The 19,914-nt window shown below is 38.4% G+C and overlaps 1 protein-coding gene across 1 annotated transcript in view; it reads right to left on the bottom strand.

The window, feature by feature from the left end:
- The window catches only part of BEGAIN (brain-enriched guanylate kinase-associated), a 73,851-nt gene that overhangs the window by 41,893 nt on the left and 12,044 nt on the right, over positions 1-19,914 (bottom strand). Inside the window, exons 4-5 of the mRNA XM_009869868.1 lie at positions 15,699-15,860; positions 9,191-9,257 (exon numbers count right to left, since the gene is read on the bottom strand). Of these exons, the coding sequence (XP_009868170.1) occupies positions 9,191-9,257; positions 15,699-15,860 (229 nt within the window). The remainder of the gene's footprint in view (positions 1-9,190; positions 9,258-15,698; positions 15,861-19,914) is intronic.

Here is a 19,914-nt window from a genome sequence, read left to right on the forward strand (position 1 = left end):
TGTCAGAAAAGAGATTTATCTGTAAGTGTCAGGTTTTTTAATCTACTTTGTCCCTTTACTAAAAGAATTGCAAGAGAAGGAGGATAGAGTTTAGGATGCAGAGGTTTACTTTTTCAACATATTTTTCTGTTTGTTGTGTACCTTTCGATAGAAGAAAAATACACAAATGTAATTCATAGTGGGATGTTCAAGCTTGGCATTTTCTTCTTTTTGTGATAGATCAGAGACACTGGATATATGGATATGCTACCAATGCATCTTCTGTGTCTGTAACACTTTTATTCTGCAAAACAGAACTATGGAAATAAGGAACATCTTTTTCTCTGATAAATGATGTGTTGCCTCAACTCTAAATTACTGACCTAATCTAATTTGTCCATCAAAGTGAAATTATAGAATTTATCCTTTTAACAAAACAACACTGTTCTGGTTAAAAAGTGACACGCAGCAGAATCTGATTTCTTTCCTTGACTTCCAAACAGTATAATGTTGTTAAAGGTGGGGCTCTAGTGTTTTGTCTGAAGATGTTGATCTCATGCTGTATGGCATGAGGGCCGATTAGCTCAGTCGGTTAGAGCATGGCACTGATAACACGAAGGTTGTGGGTTCGATTCCCATTTGGTCCCCATGTGTTGCCTGATCCAGTTGAGAGGCATCCCTGCCCATGACAGGGAGGTTGAATTGAATGATCTCTAAGGTCCCTTCCAGCCTAGGCCATTCTAGGATTCTATGATTTCCCCTGAAGAATGATTTGCTCTTAATATCGTATTCAACCTTGTACTAGCAAAGGTCTTATAAAGATTTGTTTCCTTGACTACCCTATATCACAAGCTTGAAATGTAATTCCATAGTAGTAAAGGAAAAAGAAATATTTGTCACTGGTGTATAATTAATAACATATCACAGAAAGAAATCTGGTTAGCAAAGTGCTGTCAAGGTGCTGCTTGTGAAATAAAGGCATGCTTTTCCTTGCAAGTGATTTGTAAAACACACACAGGATGATTATTTTTCTTCCCAGTACAGAAAAGTACTGGTGTTGGTCTTTAATATTTCTTCATGGCAGCAAGTAGGTACTGACTGAAGTCAAGAGGAATATCACCTTTCTGAGCAGGGTACGTCAGTTCATACACCTTATCACTTTCTGTTGTAGGGGTTTGTTCCTTATTTGGAATTCAGCGAAGCTATGCGGCATACACCATATGAAAGGACATCGTAATAAAAACTGCTTATGTCTGCACCTCCTGCTAGATATCTTCTTGTCACAGTGTCATCTGGAAATATTTCTGAGGCTTTCAGTTCAATAAAAACTCTGTGTCTAAGATAAGCTCAGGGTAAAGGCACCTGCCACCTCTTATCCAGCTCATTTTGAATGGAAATCTGAGCAGCAAATTGAAGTTATAAGTAGGGATAATTTTTCTAAATTAAATGAGTGCAGACAAACCTGACCTTAGACTAGGAAAGGGTCCTGCTATTCCTGGCCTGGGTTCTGCTTAGATACTCTCTTTGATGTAAAATATGATGAACAGGATATAAAATATGATGAATACAATATCACTGCGCATGCTGATTGCTCCTCAAAGCATGCATTAGCTGACTGCTCATCTTTTTCAAGTGCTGAGGACTTTACTCCAGGTACTAGATATCTTCCATGGCAAAAAAGATTCTTTCCAGTTTGTAACTGTTTTATCCTGCTGCATTAGGACCAATTCTTTAGGAAATCAGCAGTACTGAGGATCTGCTGTTTACAAATCCAGTTTTCCCTGCCATCACCTTGGTCTCCTCCAGCATTATGATCATGCTTGAAAAAATATCTTCTGTATACCTTATTAAAAGCCTTGCTAAGCTGGCTAGTCAGCTTCAGAGCCTGTGCTCTGTGCCAGTTTAGATGAAGTTGACAAAATACAGATTTCCTATGTACCTCTCATCTCCCACATTTGACACCAGTGGCATGATTTACCAAGGCAGAGCCCCACTGGATAATCAAATGCTAAGTAAATTATAGCTGGAAGGAATAGAAATGGTGTTGATGGGTGCTAATTCTCTGAATTCGATGTAATGGTATCTTCTGTGTTAGTGACAGTAGATTGAACGAAGACATGTTTGTTTCTGGACTAAAAGAGAAGAAAGCACAAGATTACATACTACATCTCTAGTGAGTAAAGAGTAGTCTGCTGGAGGTACAGGCCACTTGTGATAATAAAATTGACTAAAGATTATATTGATGATCCTACACACCTCTAGTACTGTTCTATGAGCATAAAGGATGCAATTAGAAAATTACAACATACAAATCAGTCTCTTTCCATGCCTCTTTCAATTTTCTCTCTATAAGTTAATGACTTCTTATCTCAATTAATTCCATATTCCCTCCTGTACAGACAAAATTACATGGAAATTTGTTTCTTGCTTCTTGATGACCTTAGCTAAGACACTTTTATATGCCTTGTTTTCCACGTTCATAGATGACACCAGCTTTCATGGACTTTGAGATGTGAAGTGCCTATTACAGAACACCTTTTCAGGCTAATCCTTATTTCTTGCTTTCTCTTTCTTTGTGCTGAATTGGCAGATAATCACAAAGGACCAAGGAACTCACAAGGAAGGCACCAGTCAGAGATGCCTACATCCCAGAAATATTTCTAATATTTTTCAGCTACTTTGAAAACAACAGCTTTTTCTATCCCCAGATAAAGATGGAAGCACCAGGGAGCATCCTGAGAGGCAGAGACCAAACCGTGAAGATCAGGATGAAGAAAATGATTGAAAACCTCAGGCGGCCAAGAGATAAGACACGTTAAAAACTAAAGAGCTGTGTCGTCATGTAATAGAGATGGTGTCGGAAGTGAGAAGTGTTTGTTGTCACTTTATAGCTTCTTTAGGCTGCTTGTGGAAGATGTCCTACTAAGAGGAAGAGACATAAGAATAGTCCAATGGCTTTGGCAACAAGGAAGATAGTTTCCAGAACAATCTTTCCTGATATCTTATTCATCTACAGCAATTAGGAAGAGCCTGGACTGCCTTGAAATCTCTTGGGAAGAAGGATCATTTTGCCAGCCACATAACAATGGGAAATGAATCTCTATTCAGAGAGAGAGAAAGAAGTGAGGATGTCTGGAAGCCTGTGTGCTTCTGTGAGATGGAGTCACGTTCTCAACTTACTGAGGAGGATTCCTTTATTTGACTTCGGAACTAATGGATCTACTCAGTGTGAGTCTATGTAGTTGCTACAGATGTCAATGTGTGTAAGTTTAAAAGGCTAGTCTTATCACCGCTTTGGCAACACTATTTATTTCTGGAAAATGAGTGTGGAAAGAGTTCAGAGGAGATGGAGATCTTTACCACAAAATACCCATAAACATAAAAATACGAAGTTTAAAGTTCTCTTAGAAATGCAGATTTTAAGCTGCTATTTTTATAAATTACTTGTTTCTGTGGCATTTATGGCCATTTCCTCCTTAGAAATGTGGTTCTACACTTGTTTTAGTCCACAAAGCATAGTCCTTCTCTGGCTTCTGCCTTAACTAACCAACCAGTATAAATTTCTCTTGAAATTCACAGCTGTTTTCACTGAATATGAGCAAATGAGCCTATCAGGTTGAGCTGACTCTAAACTTTTCTTGTCTTTGGGATGCAAATCCTTTTACGTATATTTAGGTCATCTATTTGACTTTCATGGGACATATAGTGTGCGTGGGGAGGGGAAACAAGTTATTCTTCATAAAGGAAAGAAAATGAAAAAGATGTGCTTTAAATTACTCAATTCAAAGTCAGTGTTAAAGTAGTCATGTTCCATGCAGGAACCTAAACATGCTGGGCTTTTGCTTTCCCTAGGTTTGTGTCAGAAATAGGCTTTCGCTCTGTTGCTTTCATCATCTTTCACTTGTGATTTAAACCATATTTGGGGGTGACTTTGACTCAGGTGCAATGTAGTGACTGGTTTAAATTCCAAAGACAAAGTTTTAGGCTCACCCTGGTAGTTAGATGCTTTTAATGCCTGACTGAAATTGTTCATCAAATTCCTCACTACTTTCCATATTCTCTACCTTTCTGACCTGGACATCCAGCAAGCAGCTTCCTTTAAAACAACATTCCTGTGACACAAAGTTTCGGAGCACCACTTAAAATTTCACATTCATATTTAATTCATCTTCGGATTTTGCCAGCTGGAGGTGCTTAGGTACATATTATGGCCATCAGACTGGAAAGCCCCAGATATTGAAGAACTTGCTAAATAACTCTTAATAACATAGAGCATAAAGTATTTGTTATACTTCTTAGTCCTCCTCCAGCTCACAGGCAGAGAAAGAAACAGGAATAAAATCAGTGCAGTGCTCACATAGAGCAGTGTTTCAGACCTGAGCATCCTTATCAGAAATTGCTCTTTACAGCTGGTTTATGTAATAATTTCTTCCAACTTTACAGCTGAGTCACACCCCCCAGCCTGCCTTAATGTAAGTGAAACCATTAATGTGATGTAACAGCTGTCATCTTGACAGATGTGCACTGTGGGCAGAGGGATGATGCTGGCTTTGCAGAGGAGGGGACCAAAGCCTCAGTGGCTGGGGCTGCACTGAGGAGCCTGGCAGGGCTGGTGGAGCCAGTGCCCAGCATCCCCTACACTTCGCAGCACAGCAGTCTGGTCACATCCCTGATGTCTGACAGTATTCCATATCACCTGTGGTCCCAAAAGGTCCTCCACTGGCACTGAGGGAGGAGTAAGTAATTACTCTCCTTAAAAACGGCAACCAAACCCAAAAGGACTTGGAAAGCTTGAGGAAGATGTGTTGGCAGACCAAGGGCTATGTGGGAGTAAGGATTCACGAAGCGAGTGCAGTGATTTATCTGCTGGTTCACCTGGCCATCAGAAGGCTCTCTCCCTTACTGTAGAGCTTTCACCTTCCATATTCACCTCCAATGCTCCCTGTGTAATTTGGTATTAGATGCAGATTCCATGCATTTTAGATTGAGCAGAGCTTTGCATTCTGGCTTCTTGAAAGACTTTGCATCAGAAGTCAGCTTATACCATAGAGCAGTCTCTTTGTCAAACTGTTATGTTTTAGTTACAAAAGACATTTCAGGATATTTCTGGAGAGTAATGTCTCGTGAGATCTTTATAGGGGGATTTCTGTGATCAAATGTTTAAGGACACTCAAAATACAGGCGGTGGAGAAGAAATGGATGTGATTTTCCCTAGCATTTAGGTTTATTAAGCATCTATTATTAGATATCTCTTTTCTCCAAATGTAGATACCATTAAAAATCCATCTTATGGCTTTAAAGGTAAAGTTACAGAACTTCAGTTACAACTGAAAGCCTTAAAACTTCATGAACTTTTCAAAATATGTTGCTTAATTCAATTAAAGATCATATAGGGGATACAGTTGGGCTTAGATTTAGGACATAACCAGGTGGATAGGTGGTGGCAGTGCAGTGGATGTAGTTTATCTGGATTTCAGTAAAACATCTGAGATTGTCTCCCACAGCATCCTTGTAGCTAAACTGAGGAAGTGTGGTCTGGATGATCAGGTAGTGAGGTGAGTTCTGGACTGGTTGAAGGCAAGAAGTCAGAGAGTTGTGATCAGTGGGACAGAGTCTGGCTGGAGGCCTGTATCTAGTGGAGTCCCTCAGGTGTCAGTATTGGGACCAGTACTATTCAATATATTCATCAGCAACCTGGATGAGGGATTAGAGAGCACTGTCAGCAAGTTTGCTGATGACACAAAACTGGGAGGAGTGGCTGACACACCAGAAGGCTGTGCTGCCACTCAGTGAGCCCTAGGTAGGCTGAAGAGTTGGGCAGGGAAAACTTTTATGAAATACAACAAGGGCAAGTGTAGAGTCTTGCACCTGGGAAAGAACAACCCCATGTACCAGAATAGGTTGCAAACTGACCTGTTGGAGAGCAGCGTAGGGGAAAGGGACCCCGGGGGTCCTGGTGATCATGTTTTGCAGAGAGGTTGGACTAGATGATCTTTCGAAGTCCCTTCCAACCCCTAACATTCTGTGATTCTGTGAGATCATATAAAGGATTTTATGTTATGTGATTGGGATGACTTGCATTATCTGCTTGTAATTGCTATTTGTGAGGAACAAGACATGGTAGATCATCCTTGGGAAACTCAGACAAGTGTAAGGGAAAGTGAAGACTACTGGTGACAATTGGAACTATACATTATTAAAAAGTTCTTTACTAGAACCTTCCTATGATGGAATCGCAGCACAAAATTTGAGGACTCTGCTTAGTCTTTTCCCACATCTTAATGGAAAAAAAAGAGTTTATTTAAGAAGGCAGCCTGCATATTCCCCTGCTTAACCAATATTTACAACACAAAATAGATCTCCAGTCAAAATCTAGACTGTGGTAAGAACAGAAATTTTATCAATAGTGACAGCTGAATTTTAGTTCTGTTCTACATCTGCTTCCACTGTGCCATGTGCTTAATCTTGGACAGTTCAACACAGCAAACTCTCCCCTGATTTTAGGATTGCATTTTTTAGCTCTTAGCCAACAAAGAGAGTGCAGTTTGTATTTTATACTTTTATTTCAAGTTCTCATGTGACAGAGGTTTCAACTGGATACCATTTGCTGTGATCAGAAGTGTACTTTCAAATATTTTTAAATATTTTATGGATTAGCACTCAAAAGGAAGTGGAGCCTAGAAGAAAAACAATTGCTGTTTCAGCTTCTTTTTTTGAATGCTGATGAATTAATGATTATTTTTCACATCCCTTATACCAATAACATGCATGAAAGGCTTCAAAATTCAAGATACCCAAAAACATTAGAAGAGGGAGGCCAAGGTGAAATCCTAGATTATTTGTGGTGAGCTGGGTCTGGGCACTGGGAGCAGGGGGAGTTGGGGGTCACCTGTAAGGACAGGGAGAAAGTGGTCACCTGAGAGCATCCCAGATCACCTGCAGGCAAGAGGAGCAAGGGACCACTGCCCTGGGCTCTTCTTTTCCCTACTTGTTGCATCTGGACAGATCAAACAGTAAAAATTTGTATAAGAATATGAGTATATATATGTGTATGTGTGTGTAAGCATTTGTGTTTCTGTATAGAGGGGTGAGGTAGGGGAAAGAAGGAGAAAGTAAACAAGTGGTTTATATATTTGGATTTCTATAAAGGTAGAGAAATCACAGGCTTTTGATTTTGCAGTGACATACTGACTAAATTAGATAAAAAATAAATACTTCTATTCTTTCTAAGCAAGAGGGAGGAAGTAGGTATCCAAGAGCCCACTCTATCATAGACTGTTGACTAACCAGGTTTTTTTAATTCAACTTTCTTCTAACTTAGGGATTGGTTTAATTGTTAATTGGAGGATTTCTTCTAATTGACTTTTGGTGTCTTTTTTGGTTTTGTTTGTTTGTTATTAATTTTTTTTTTAACTGAGGGTTTTTGAAGTGTCCTGAAAATCAAATGTTTTGGCTTATCTAAATCAAATATGGTACTATTTTTTAATCTTTCTGCTTTTAAGAATTTCATTTGACATTTGATTTGTTTTGTTTTGTACCTTCAGCTTCAATATTTCAGAAGGAAAATCAGTCTGGAATTAAGAGGTGTGCAGAGCCTGGCTGATCTTATTCAAGCCTCTAATGCTACCTTCAATGACTGTTGTATCAGTGGGATAAAGAAAGGCACAGTGCTCCATGGAACCAATCTTCCTTCTTTCCGTGTTGTGCTCTGAAATAATTTCTCAGAGTTTTAAGTGGATACTGAAACAGCAGTTTAAAAATTCTTTGCTTTGATCTGAAATACGTGATAAAAAAGCATGGATTTTTCTGGAGTCCTCCTGTCTATGTTTCTAATATTTTTATTTCATTTACTGGTTGGAATGCCTCTATTTATCTTTTGTAGTTCATATGTTATAAATATTAGGCCACAGATAAAGACTATATCCCAGTGTTTTGGGTAAAAGGAAAATGAATACAACAAAGGAAGAATAGAGAAAAAAAATAACATGAGATCAAATGTTATTTATGCTTGTGCGGTGTTTATACATATATTCTGGAACAAATATCAGCTATAATCCAGTTGTAACTTTGCCGTTAGCCAGTTACAAACACATCAGTACTCTCTATTCTTTGTCAGCTGTTTAAACAGACTGATAAGAACAATGACATTTTCAAAAACTTGTTTCCCATTTCTTAGTACAGGCTGGTGTCTCTCTGACGTGTTGTCATAGTCTCTATTTACTCTCAGAGCACAATAAGCTGCTCCCCTCATCCCAAGCTGCCCACCCGTGCAGATGTTCCATATGAGACTCGTGTAGAATGCAGGAGTACCTCAGCATCCTTACAGCTGTACATTCAAACTCTATCTGGGCCTAAAAACCATGGGTTTGTGTGTGCACTCTGCTCGCTGGGGCCACCCTGGGTGTGGAGCTGGAAAACGAGAGCAGGGAACGACTGCTTGTACCGAGTCAGGAGAGGCTCAGGCTGTGCTCATGACCCGAACATCTTTGGAAGTTCTAAACTGTCATTCTTTCCTCTTTACACGTTACTTTCACACTTCTCCTCAAATATTCTCCTAACAGTGTGTATGTCCCAGCAGCATTAGCAGTGAGTCAGGGCACTCAAGGCATTGCTATTTCTTTCTCACATCTTGTCTGTGTCTTGTAATATTAGCCCTGGATGGGAAGCCCATAAATGGTGCAGTGGTTTCCTCACTCAGTTACTAATTGGCCTGCCACAGAGACATTGACTTTGTGGTTGCAGACACATGCAGATTGGAAATTAATACACAGAGATTGATAGTTATGACAGCATATAAAAGTCAGACCATTCAAGCTCCACTAAATCACTTAATAAAAGCTGAACGAAAGTATCTAAGAAACACGAGAAAACCTTGGATTACCTTATATTAATATGTTACTTAATGAAAACATAAATATTTAAAACCTATGAAGTTATTAACTAAATTAACCAAAATTATTTAAAAGTATAATTTACTCATCTTGTTCATCAGCCAATGCAATCTCCATTTAAATTGATGGAACTATGCTGTCGTACGCAGCTTGAGCTCTAGATCGTGGTACTGATAAAGCCATATATCTTTTTTAAAAATACTGCATCTGGAGAACGAAGTTTTCTTCTTACAGCTATATATATATTTGTCCTGTAACTTAAGAACCATAAATCCACAGCTACTATTAAAAAAAAATAAAGTTTACTTATGGTAACTTACCATTCTGTAAAGTTTATCCTCCAGATCCTGATTAATTCTTTGTAAGGCTAGATAATTGTTTTGTATCCTAAAACAAAGATGATATCATGTAATTGAATGCATTGAGTTTTGTGTTGTTCTTTTACCTGTAATTTTCACATCAGTACAAACCTTGACTTGCACTACTTGAAACCTATTTTCTTATCACTCCTGTTGCTGGTCAGTGGTTGCCTTTGAAATGTAATTGCCGGCTACTTCCTAAGCAAAATTTCTTTGTCAAGATTGCTTCCCATATTTAGCAACAAATTCCATCAGGAAGTGAAAATATGTTTGGCATTCTACACTTGTATGCAGACATGCATCACAGCATGGAAACTTGCACAAAGAGATCGTAGCTTTACATTAGGCTCTGGATAATGTATCAGAGAGGAGGCTTGAGGTGCATGCTTTGAAAGTACAAGAAAAGATTTATGGAGCTTTCTTAATATGGAGAATTGCAGCAGAAACCTAATGACTGTAACAAAAGCAAAACATGGGCATCATCACATGACTTAGAAAATTCCTTCTTTTGACAGAAGTTCAAGGGATTGAGTATTCTCAGGAGCTAAATACATCATCTTTCTTCAGGAAATACGTTTAGATAGCTTAGCCTGGAAAAGGTGGTTATTTATTTTTATCAACACTGAAGGATTGTACGTACTCATAAAATGAGACTTCTCTGCTTATTCCAGAGCAATACATCAAAGAAAATTTTCAGTCTGTACATCTTTAAGTTGTTTAGCATTGGTATGGTAATGAACAAGCTGTGCAGCTTGTGGGAAAAACATCTCTGTTTTGGTAGTAGCTGTGCCTTTCTCTTTGCAGAAGGTAAGGAGGGTAGCTCCTTGTTCTTGTTTGTACATATCACCTCAGCAGGATGTATAACAAAAGTAAAGTAAAGTTTATCTGTGAAAAGTTTGTCTGAATACTTCTATATGTTTGTACTGGGAATCTTAGGTCCATTGGTTGAAGAATTTTCAGTGGTGAGTTTATTTTAGGTAACGGGCATGGGTATTCACTGTACAAGTGATCTCAGATGTAATGCATGTTTATTCAACTGAAAGTCTGTTCCTCTGAGAAGCCTGGATCTGGATGTAGTTTCTATAATGATCAGGAAGGGACTGGGATTAACGTTGTCTTTTTGGTTTGTCGCAAGGTTGCAAGTGGCTGTTGAAGTCGGAACAAAGACACACATTTGAACTATGCCATGGCTGTGAATCGAGGGGTCCAGCCCACCCCTTTCTGGCAGTGAAGTGCCTCTCCCTGCTCCTGTTGCCGTGGAGATTTTCCTTCCAGTTAAACGATCAAAATTCTCCATTCAGGGGCAGTCCAGCGACACTTGGTGCCCCTTGCAAGGCACACAGAGCTTCTACTAGGGCCCCCAGTAATACCATAACATTTGCGGCACAGACTGAGAGGACAGGGCTGTGCTGAGGACAGCTGCTCTGTGGGCATGAGTGATGACATCCCCATGGGTGAAACTCCCCAGGGTACCGAGGGTAAGCCCAGACTCAGGGCAGCTGTTTCAAACGTGCATTGTGAGCCTGGGAGAAGTTTCAGCATCGTGTACATTTTATAGACCTGCTCAGCAGAGATTTCTTCCCTGTGAGGAAGATCTGTAGTGCAGGGTGTTTGCTAGGGTGGTCACCCAAATGGGCTGAAAATCTGTGAGATTTGCATTAACATTCAACTTGGTCATTACTCAACAGTTCTCACAGAGGTATTCTGTAAACATCCAGGTGAATCAAAGAATTCACTGAAGTTTACAGATCTCTGCATTGTCCATGCTCCAGTTAGATGCAGCCAATAAGCCTCTGTATAGACATTTATATCTGCAGCTTTAGGTGTACTTGGGATTTTTACAGTTATTTAACCAGAGTCAACACAAGAAAAAAAGTCTTAGGGTACCTTGCACCCAGCTTTTCATGGCAAAGGAGAAGGCAGAGATGATCTTGATAAACCGATGGAAGGAAGTGGGCTTAAACTGACTTTACCTGCAAACAGCTACTCAGCGCTAACATAGTTACATTTTTCTGGTAAGGCTGTGTGCCGTGATGCAGATAACAAAGATTTAGAAAAATAAGATAGGGCATGCTGGCTGAGGCCAGAGCTGTCCCAGTGTTTTGTCTGTCATGATCTGCAGCTTTTCTATAGTAAGGCAAGAGTTAAACATGCTTTGCAGCTCTGCAGCTCATGGCCTAATTAAAGACAGTGTGAAACCAACATAAACTTCTAGTATCTGCAATCTGCTAAAAGTTAGCATGGGTTCAAAAGTATCTGCATAAATTCCTGAAAGAAAAGGGTAAAAAATTATTGGTTCAGGACTTTTCTAGCTCAGACCTCTGTACCCCAGTCTACTCTGCAGTGTAGATTTATGGGGAAATCTCAAGTGAGACACTGAGGGTTCCCTTTCCATATCTTTAAGATTATGAATTACTAGCAGTCATTGTTACTTGGATATCTGGGTAATGATGGTGGTAACGCATCACTGGGTTTTCTTATCACCTTCTGTTGGCACTGTTTCTATCCTGATACGGATGGCTCTAAGACTGGTTACGCTAACAATGCTAAGGTCGTGGGTTCGATTCCCATTTGGTCCCCATGTGTTGCCTGATCTAGTCGAGAGGTGACGTCCCTGGCGACAGGGAGGCTGGATTAAAATGATCTCTGAGGTCCCTTCCAGCTTAGGCCATTCTATGATTCTATGATTCTATGATTCTATGATTAATATAATTGTTCGTCGCTAGCAACACTCGCACACCATAGAAGATAGAGAGATTTTGCACGAGCTTATTACAGTTTACTTCTCTGCTTGAAACTTCTTTTGGCTTTGCCCGTGAAATTTTCCTCTGTGGTATGTTTTAGTGAAAGTAGCCCACAAACCCTAGTTCTCCAGCACATTCATTTTCCACTGAAAAAACTGACAACTTCCCAGTATAATCAAACCAATCTAAACAAAAAATCCAAAGTAAGTTGGAAGCTGAGCTTCAAAAAGTGTTTCTATTGAGAACATTATGCAAAGGTAGTCAAAATAAGCACAAACACGTGCACACATACACAAGTACATACACATGCACATATACACGTAAAACCGAAATCAGAAGTCCAGCGTGCCAAAAGAAGTGTCAGCAAATGTGGATGGCAAGGAGAGAAATGGTCCCAGAATTATGTGGAAGAAAGTTTTAAAGGGGTAAAAGAGGAACAGGATGATCAAATCAAACTTTGGGCAACACTGTAAAATAGAGAAGGAGTAGGGAAAATTATTCCAATTTGAAAATGATCAGGTGAGCAAATGGAAACTTAACCCTGTTTACAGGGCACAGATAGCCTGAACCTTGTGAAGTATGAAGTGTTTTAATGTTGTACATCTGGCTTCTTTGTAAATGAAGTTAAGAATAGGTCAGCTTCCCTACTTTGTGAAAGCGTTTTAAGAATAAGTTTCCGTGACTCAATAACTTACTATCAGTTTTGATAGCTTTTCTTTGTCGTTCATATTACTAGGTGATACCCATGTGCCTCCAGGTGCTTATATATACATGCATTAAATGGATGTTTAGATTCTCAACTAAATTAGAGCCTGATGAAAAGTATTCTGACCAGATTTAATATTACATATCTGTACTCTAACCCAGCAAATACACACTCCTCTCTAAGATTGCAGATCATCACTAAAGAGGAAATCTGTGAAAGCCCCTATTTCTCTGCTTCCACTCAGTCTCAAGCCCTTTCAAGGCCATGAAATATATTTGAACTAAAACATAGGCTTAGGCCACTTTCTCTAAAAAAGACAATTTCACCCAGAGTGCAGTTTAGCTTTGGAGAAGGACTGTTAAAATAGCAACTTCTTGTTAAAAATTTTTTTTTCTGCTGTTTCTCCAAAGTTACACAGACTTCCTTTATGAAAGCAAGTGAGGTTTTCCGCCATTAATTCAAAAACTAATACAGCTATGGGATACCTGTTCAGAACACCCCTTCAGTCTGTGAAATGCTTTGCTTTTGGTGAAACAGTTATGTGTGGGGGCTAATCTCTGTGCTGAATAGAAGCTTGTATGTGTTTATTTCTTATGTCTTAGAATAATTGCTTTTTGGTAAAAGCTAGGGCATGGACCTCGCCAAGTTTTTACCCAGAGTAAGGTCTAAAATAAGAAACCCAGAGTGACCTTTGGAGAACAGTTTTTGGTTCCAAGATTGATATTTGAATATTTTTGAAATTTCACTTAAATTTTACTGATCATGTCAGACAGGGGATCACTGTGAGGTGTAGGAAATCCCCAATCTCTTTTCAATCACTTTTCAAAGCCTAACCTATGCTTTAAAGCTAATATTTTCAAAACCACTCAGCAAAGCCCTGATCTTACTCCCACTGGGCCCAAAGAAAAAGCTCACCTCTAAATATTTGCAGAGAGGTCAAAAACTTGATTATCAAACCACATAAATGATCTCCCTGCTGGGATATTAGAGGGGAAGCCTAGCAACAACACAGGTAATTCTGGATAAATAAAGACAATAAAGGCTTTCAGAAATAAGGATGGCCATTCAGTCACTTGGAAGAGTTCTGCACTTAACAGTAATGGAAGTTTAATTACAGAAATATTCTCCAGTATGCCAGTGGGATCTTGTTACACAAGACTTATTTATTAGAGGGGTTGAATTTCTCTCCCTGTGCAGAAAATAAAGCAAGAGACACATTATTGAAACTACTTCAAGTTCCTGATTTTCCTCTGTGACATGTTGCTGACACGCTTTTGGATGACAGTTTTGCTTCAGACATTATCCTTCTCCAGGTTGAGAAATCTAGTTGTTTAACTTGCGGAATGCCTTGCTATTCTCAATAGAAACATTTTTAAAGCTCACCTCGTAAAATATTTTGGGCTTCCAATATGATATGTCTTCAGGGGAATATTCACCTGCCTGAAACATAATTTTGAATATAAGTTTTCTTCATTATATGGTACAATGTTCCTTTAGAATATTGGAATCTCAGCTTTACTAATCTGATGTTTGGTATAAGTACCAGACTTGGCCATGACCAAAAAAACACTTTCTAAAATTTTGAAGGGAGCTTCAAATGCTCAAGTGCCCAACGATCTTGATAAGGGGCATCCTACTGACAAAGGAAGACCCTTTGCTTTAACAGAAGTGGGATGCTCAACCTCTCTGCTAAATATGACACAGGATTTATGGCAGCCATGCCTAACATAAAGTTCCAGGAGAAAAGACTACCAGTGCTTCCTGGCCTTAAACTACAAAAATATCAGAACAAAGCTATATCAAGAGCAAAGTTACCTTCAATAGCTCTGGTCTAAGCAAAGTGATAGGAAAAAATATTGTTGGCAAGAAAACAATATGGAGAACCTTCAGACTGCTCTTGACAGATGTGTGTAGATATCAAGATCATCATGACATCTGCTTTGGCCTTGTTTTAGGAAGCCTCTCCAGACAGGGAAGCAGTTAAGTTGTAAGACCATCACTCTGTTTGAAATTTGCATGAGGTGGCTTGGTTGACTCAGTTTGTTGGTGGTTTCTGGCTTTGTTTTAGTTTGTTTTTTACCTTCTGCAACGAAGGAAAAATATTTCTTTGGGTATAGCCCTGGAATGATTCATTCTTAATTTCATTTTAACTCATCCAATGAACTAAATCAAACAGTTCAATTATCTACATCAGTTTAGGAAAGTCCTCACAAGAAATGCAAACACATTCCTGCATAAATGGGTAATTGTAAGTTCAGAAGTTTTGCAAACATATGAAAAAAATTATTATTAAGAATCACTGGTAAATTTAAAGCTAGATTACAGATCATTTTAATCAGTGCCAGGCATGTCAGGAATGCATGCTTATTATAATTTGTAATTAATATGGTCCCTGATTTCCAAGAGCCCTGTACCACAGCTTCAGCAATTTCAAATTTTCAGGTTTTCAGTATCATTCAGTTCTACATGAGACTAAAACCCAAATTATTCGTTATAGCGTAATGTGAAATGTCATAGTATTATTTGAATTGAACATAGTCTCAGCTTTGAGTGATGGAGGCCCAAATTCTATTCTCTTGCATCAGTGCAATGGAGAGTAACAACAGAAAATATGCAGCCAAACACTGAAAAAACATTTACCTGGACATATACAGTATAAGTGTGTGTGTGTCTATATATGTGTATGCAGTGTGTAACCTTTGTATGTGTAATACAATGTGGCACGAACCCACATGTATATTTACACATAAACAATGTCATATATGTGCCTATCTACATTTATTTCTATTTGCATATTTATTTCAACAGAGACATTTTACATATCACATGTAAATAACTTCATGTGGTTTGTAGTATTTGGTACACGACATATATACATTCAATGTGAAAACATAATGTCTAATCAATAAATGTTATATATTTGAGACTATGTGCTTATATTTTTTCTTATATATGTCTCTAACACAGCAACTTGTAAATTCCTAATAACTTTCTTTATTCCAAAAAGTTAGTTACTAACCTTCTCAGTTTTTCTGTTACTTTTTCAAGTTCCTCCTGAGCACGCCTTAATTCTATTTCAAGATACTGACGTGTAGAATCAAACTCCGTTTCAAGCATTTCCAGCTTATGGGTAGTGTACGATAGACGCTTTCGTAATTCCCCCTTCTGTTCTTGCAAAGTACTAGAAAACAAAGACCACAGCTGTAGAATTTAGCTGCTCCCAAAAAGCTTTTCATGATCTTCTCTTTGACCAATTCCCTAGAGTACAGGTTGGCATTAAGATAGAGAAGTGTTGCTTAATAATATTTTTACTGCACTTTGAAAATCTTCCGATTTAGACAGTTGACTATCTTCCCATCTGTCAGCTCCAGTGCATTCATTGCTAATATCTCATTAGTCATAACTGAATATTTTGTGAAACAATCCTCATTAAAATATAAAATACAGTCTACAGTTTGGTTTCACACAGGACAATTTCCTTTAGAGTTATCTTAAAATACTATGGCTAAAGTAGCAGATATCAGTAGAGAAGAAACTCTAAAGTAACTGCAAAAATATTTCCTTCCAATAATTGAAGTTATAATGTATTTTTTTGAGAAAGAAAATTTAGTCTTATTTAATTCAATTTCCACCCCACTCCCTGGCCATAGAGTTGTTACAGATGTTACTGTGCAACATTTCATCTGGAGAACATTTATCAATTAGTATTATAGTAGTTTTAAAGCTATATTTCTATCTCCATTTTCCCACTTATTTGGGAGCAAAGAGTTCTGAGGCTCAGGTGTGACCATTATTTTTTCCCAGTTCTTTCACTAACGAACAGCTTTCTGCTTGTAGGCTAGCTTCAGTTAACTCTGACAAAAAAAAGTACTAGGTACAGAATTTGGAGAGAGGAAGTTTCTCACTTGATTGTTTTCTCTTTATTTCAGAGATGATGTAAGGTAGCATAAAGCCAGAATTTTTCTCAGGAAGGTCGAAGTGCCATCTCCACCCAAATAGTCCACCTGGATTTTCAGTGATAAACCCAGTGATCCTTCCTCTGCTTTACTGTGTGACTTCAGGTGAGCCAGTCTGCTCTTGTCTCGATTTTTATCTGTGCGATGGAGATCTTTTATCCTTTTCTCTTTAGTTCGTAGGCTCCTCAGTCTTCTAGCATGTTTGCCAGTTGTACAGCAGGACTAGGTTCCAGTCAGAGCTGGTGTCTCTGGGGGTGACCATAACTTGTTTCACACACTACAACCTCAGTACTGAGTTGATCTCTTGGCTTCAGATGAGAGCTGTGAGGCATGACAGAACTGGAGTCTGCCATCACCTTGAGACAAAAGTGCTACCATGTTATGTGTTGTGAATTGCCTTGCTTATTTTTAAAAATATGATAAAAACAATTATCCGTAAAAGAACAGCAGATCTGAATTCCCTTTGATGTCAAGTGAGCGCTGTCATCAACTTCAGCAGAATAATATTTGGGTCTTTAATTAGGCAAGAGAGTTGGAAACAACATGCTATTACTCAAAAAACACTTAGCTGAGCTGGCTTCAGTGTAACTGCCTTCTCTATAAGCTGCAACAGAAGCTTCAATAAGTTAATGCAAAAGCTTTACAATTGCCGCTTACTTGATCCATGCGGCTTAGAGCTAGGAAACAGTCTAATGTTTTGCCAACACAGTGCTCTATTTCAATTACACATATTGCGTGGTTACAGTTATATTTAGATTACCACTTGTAGTTATATTATTTTAAAATAATATATTCTAATTCAGACATTTAATGCAGCTCCAGCTAATGCAATCATTTGGTTTCTATATTTCACCTGGTGAATAAAACCCCCAAATTATCTAGGGAAATTAAAATCTGGACCCATACTGCTCGTATCTGCATGTCGTCATTCATGATGTTACCACATCGTACTCTCGTTCACTTTCTCTGCTTCTGGCTTGTTCTTGCTACTCATCTTCTCATTTTGAGAAAGAAGAGTGGTCAGTTTTCCTTCGTGTAGCCTGGTAACTTGGATTTTCTTCTGGGAAGTGGGAGTTATAGTGTCAAAACTGTTTAGAGTGAAAAGAGATTTGGTCTCAAGCCTTCTGCTGCTCTAAAAATCTAGGATTTGTAGAAAAACCAGACAGCAGGTCCTCCAGCTATGGTTTTGGACAAAAATGCCCAGGCTGCTGCTCTGTGCTGGGCAAGTGCAGTCAATGCAAGTTCAACCAGATCAGGGGAGGTTACAACAAACTGCTGCTCTGGTAAGGTTTGGTCACAGGCAGAGTTTGACCTCTTGGAGGAAGAGGGTCTCTAGGGGTAAAAAAATAATGGGAATACCAGGAATGTTTCAGTCAGTAATAGCTGGAGACAGCTCAACAAACAGGAAAAAGAGGAAAGTTAATGTCCTCCAGTAATTTGCCTTCTGTTTCTTCACAGTTCCTTCTTGCTTTGGGTCTCTATTGTGTTAAATTAGATAGGAACAAAGCATCTGACTCCTCAAATGAAGTTACTTCTGCATATACATGTGTGCCTATAACTGTCTGTGTGGGGAAATTTGTGGTTCAAAATGTGAGTTCTGAGTCGATCTTGATCCTCAGGTGGAAGGCAGTCCTGATCTGAGCTGCCAAAATGTGCTTGGGGATTCAGGTCTGCACAGCCTGGCAGGTCTTGGCAGTCTGAAGCTTGTGCTAGGGCCCCAGTTCAGTAAAATTTTGAAGGATAAACTTAACTTCAAGCTCAGCCTTTTTTTCTCTTGAAGTTCACTTTGAAATATTTGAATTCTTTGAATTCAAATTCACTCTTGAATTCTTTGTTTTTAGAATGAGATTATTCATTTCATTAAAATCAAGCCTATTCTAATGAGCTTTACTGAAACAGTCTACACAAATGCACTCTTTGACGGAACACGTTGTGTAGCTGTAACTTTGCAAAAATGTAAGAAAATTAAAGAAAAACCAGTTAAGGAATACGTTAGGCATCTTAAAATATCAAAGTTATTCTCCTTCACCAAACTCTAATTCTGAAAAAGCTCTACTCCTTACCACCCAAGATGAAAGATCCTGAACGCTCACAAACCTAGCAGAATTCCTGTTCAGTGTGTACTTTGATACACCTGATAGACAAAACCTGCTAGCTGTGTTTAAGAGGACTTACTATTTTTAATCAGGAACAATAAACCTTGTTTACAACTGAATTTTTTAAGATGTAGTAGTAGATACATAATCGTGAATCATTATTAAAACACAACTTATTAGACAGAAAGGCAAAAATTTCAGAAACAAAGAAATCATGTTCTGACCAGAATATGCTGCATGGCAGGAAACTTAAAGCCACTTTTACGGGGGACAAAAAAAAAAAAAAGAGAAGCTGAGAAGCACTTAACTATCTGATTTAATATCCTTATTGAGCCAAGCGAGTTCTGGATAGCTAATTTTAAGTAATGACACAACGAAATTTATGATTATGATTGTCATAAATAGAGAAATTTTCCTGAATCTGGGACTGAAATAATTGAAAGGATACTAATAGCTGTAACAGTGAGAGCAGATTTCCCAGGATTTCCAGGGTGGTTTCAGTTTCTGCATGACTTGAGCCTTATCCAGATACATTGCTAGTTAAAGGTAAAGCCTATTGTTTTCTCTTGCTTACGGTTATATATGAACAAACATCATAAAGTCAAGGCAAATCAGAGAAACAGTAAAAGAAGAGAATATACCCGGTGCCAAATTTAGTATCTCTAATAGCAATATCAGAGGCTTAGTTTTTGTTTTGTACAAATCATGAAACAGATATTCTTCCTCTGAAAACCTTCCCCTTACTGTTATCTTCCAGTGGTATCACAAAATGCCATACCTGAATTCCCTTTCCTTATGCTGTACTGCATACTTCCTTGCTCTAGAAATCTGGGCTTTTCTTAAGGAGTGCATAATTTTGTTGTGCACTGCTGTAAATTTGGTACCGGTAATTTAGACAAGGCTGAAAAGAGAGAAGAAAAACCCCCTCAGAATAAGGAGACATGAAGTCAAGCATTTAGCATTTTTGCTCTTCAAAATAAGCAGCTCCACAAACTAGTGGCATATTATTTTCTCCTTGTCACATACTGGTTAATTATAGAAATTCACTGCAAATTTTTTTTATGTTGGTAAATCAATATATTTAATTTCATAATTTATATTCTATGGCTAGTGGGCCCTCACAGTTCTTTATTATGTATATAATATGAAAAATAATTAGATGTTTATCATGCATATAATAAAG

This window comes from Apaloderma vittatum, unplaced genomic scaffold, assembly GCF_000703405.1.
Source record: "Apaloderma vittatum isolate BGI_N311 unplaced genomic scaffold, ASM70340v1 scaffold415, whole genome shotgun sequence".
NCBI classification, from domain to species: Eukaryota; Metazoa; Chordata; class Aves; order Trogoniformes; family Trogonidae; genus Apaloderma; species Apaloderma vittatum.